The sequence below is a fragment of the Sinocyclocheilus rhinocerous genome, unplaced genomic scaffold (assembly GCF_001515625.1).
Source record: "Sinocyclocheilus rhinocerous isolate Xijiao unplaced genomic scaffold, SAMN03320098_v1.1 scaffold3155, whole genome shotgun sequence".
Classification (NCBI taxonomy): domain Eukaryota; kingdom Metazoa; phylum Chordata; class Actinopteri; order Cypriniformes; family Cyprinidae; genus Sinocyclocheilus; species Sinocyclocheilus rhinocerous.
In genome coordinates this window covers 34,698-36,271 of record NW_015639762.1, presented here as the reverse complement: position 1 = coordinate 36,271, position 1,574 = coordinate 34,698, and the positions used below count along the sequence as shown (strand labels likewise).

At 44.7% G+C, this 1,574-nt stretch overlaps 1 protein-coding gene across 1 annotated transcript in view; it reads left to right on the top strand.

Annotated features, from left to right (window-relative positions):
* Window positions 1-289: 289 nt before the first annotated feature.
* cd9r (CD9 molecule related) overlaps window positions 290-1,574 on the top strand; it is a 7,613-nt gene continuing 6,328 nt past the window's right edge. The window contains exons 1-6 of the mRNA XM_016567345.1: window positions 290-308; window positions 394-433; window positions 599-676; window positions 1,028-1,130; window positions 1,217-1,314; window positions 1,459-1,533. Coding sequence (XP_016422831.1) covers window positions 617-676; window positions 1,028-1,130; window positions 1,217-1,314; window positions 1,459-1,533 — 336 coding nt within the window. The 5' untranslated portion in view covers window positions 290-308; window positions 394-433; window positions 599-616. The remainder of the gene's footprint in view (window positions 309-393; window positions 434-598; window positions 677-1,027; window positions 1,131-1,216; window positions 1,315-1,458; window positions 1,534-1,574) is intronic.

Below are 1,574 nucleotides of genomic sequence, written 5' to 3'. Positions count from 1 at the left end.
TCTTCACGGGCAACATAAATCCCGATCATCGCAGAGTTTAGTTTTCCTTTCTACATGAATTGTACATGTCCGCTTACAATGCTTTTCCTTCACAGTAATGCAGGTTGTGATACGCTCATGTGACAGCTAAATAACTGTATAATCTGATCTAATTAAAAACATGGCCCTACAGAAATCTAGATGAATGTAAAATGGTGCCAGCACTGAAGTATTTTTGTTTGTGCTCCGGGTGTTGGCTCTTACTTTTCAGAGAAACGGTCAGTAAATAGTTTCGTTTCTGCAGCACAGAAAGCACTTGCTCCGCTGACGTCACGCGAGCAGCGCACCAATCAGCGCGCAGAAAGCATCTGCTCCGCTGACGTCACGCGAGCAGCGCACACAGACTGCGGACAGCGAGCACGCAGCACAGCTCCGCTCTCTATTACTGCACAAGGCAAGTTATGTACATACTTCATAAACAATGGGAATTCAGTGTTATGCTTTACACAGGAGAGATGTAAACATCATCAAAGTTTCCTCATTATTTTTATGAAGAGTTTAGACAGTCCATGAAGAGCTGGTCATTGCATTAAGTTGATTATATAGTGTTTTGTTGCAGTGAAATAATCGGCTCGTGATGGACGGGTGCGCACAGATGTGTAAATGTTTCCTGATCCTGTTTAACATCCTGTTCGCTGTGAGTATGCCTGAGATTTGATTCAGATTTACTCTTCTACCGGTTAAACACCATCTCCTTTGATAAAAGCATGCTATAAATGTTTTTTTCTTCTTTTTCTGTGCATATATATATATATATATATATATATATTCTGCCTGTATATGAACTTGTTTTATACTAGGTACTTGATTGTGTTGCAGTATGTGTATGTTTCAGGGTTTTGTGTTGCAATATCCTGTCTTGTCAAACTTCAAATGAAACGAAACTAAAGGCATGTGCATATGTAAATGAAGTGCTAGTGTTGACTGTATTTGCGTGAGGCGCAGTGAAGGCCGCTGGGGTTTCTGACAGCTGTGCTGTGTCTTGCAGCTGCTGGGGCTCGGTCTGGTGGCTCTGGGAATGTGGCTCCGCTTCGGCGCAGAGACCCGAGGATTCTTCGACATCGATCTGAACACCACACAGTTCAACATCGGTCTGTTCTGTGATGTTTCTCACTGACTGATGTTGACATGCGTGGTGCTGAAGCGTGACTCTCCGTGTCCGTGTGTGTGTCCGCAGGAGTGATGGTGCTGGTGGTCACCGGGGTCCTGATGCTGCTGGTGGCCATCATCGGTGACTGTGGCGCGTGTAACCACAGCAAACCAGCTCTCAGTGTGGTGAGAAAGAGCAGCACCACTAACACCTCACACTCACTCACAGAGCAGAAGCATTACAAAGCTGTTAAACTCCTTCAGGATTCAGAGCACAAAACTCTCATTTGTAGACATATTTTTTAAACATTTTGTTTTTCTGATGTTCAGTTTTCTGGCCTGCTGTCCGTTCTGATCATCATTGAAATCGCAGCTGGTGTGATGGCCTTCACGTGGAGCGGACGGGTAACACACACACACACACACACACACACACACATACACAC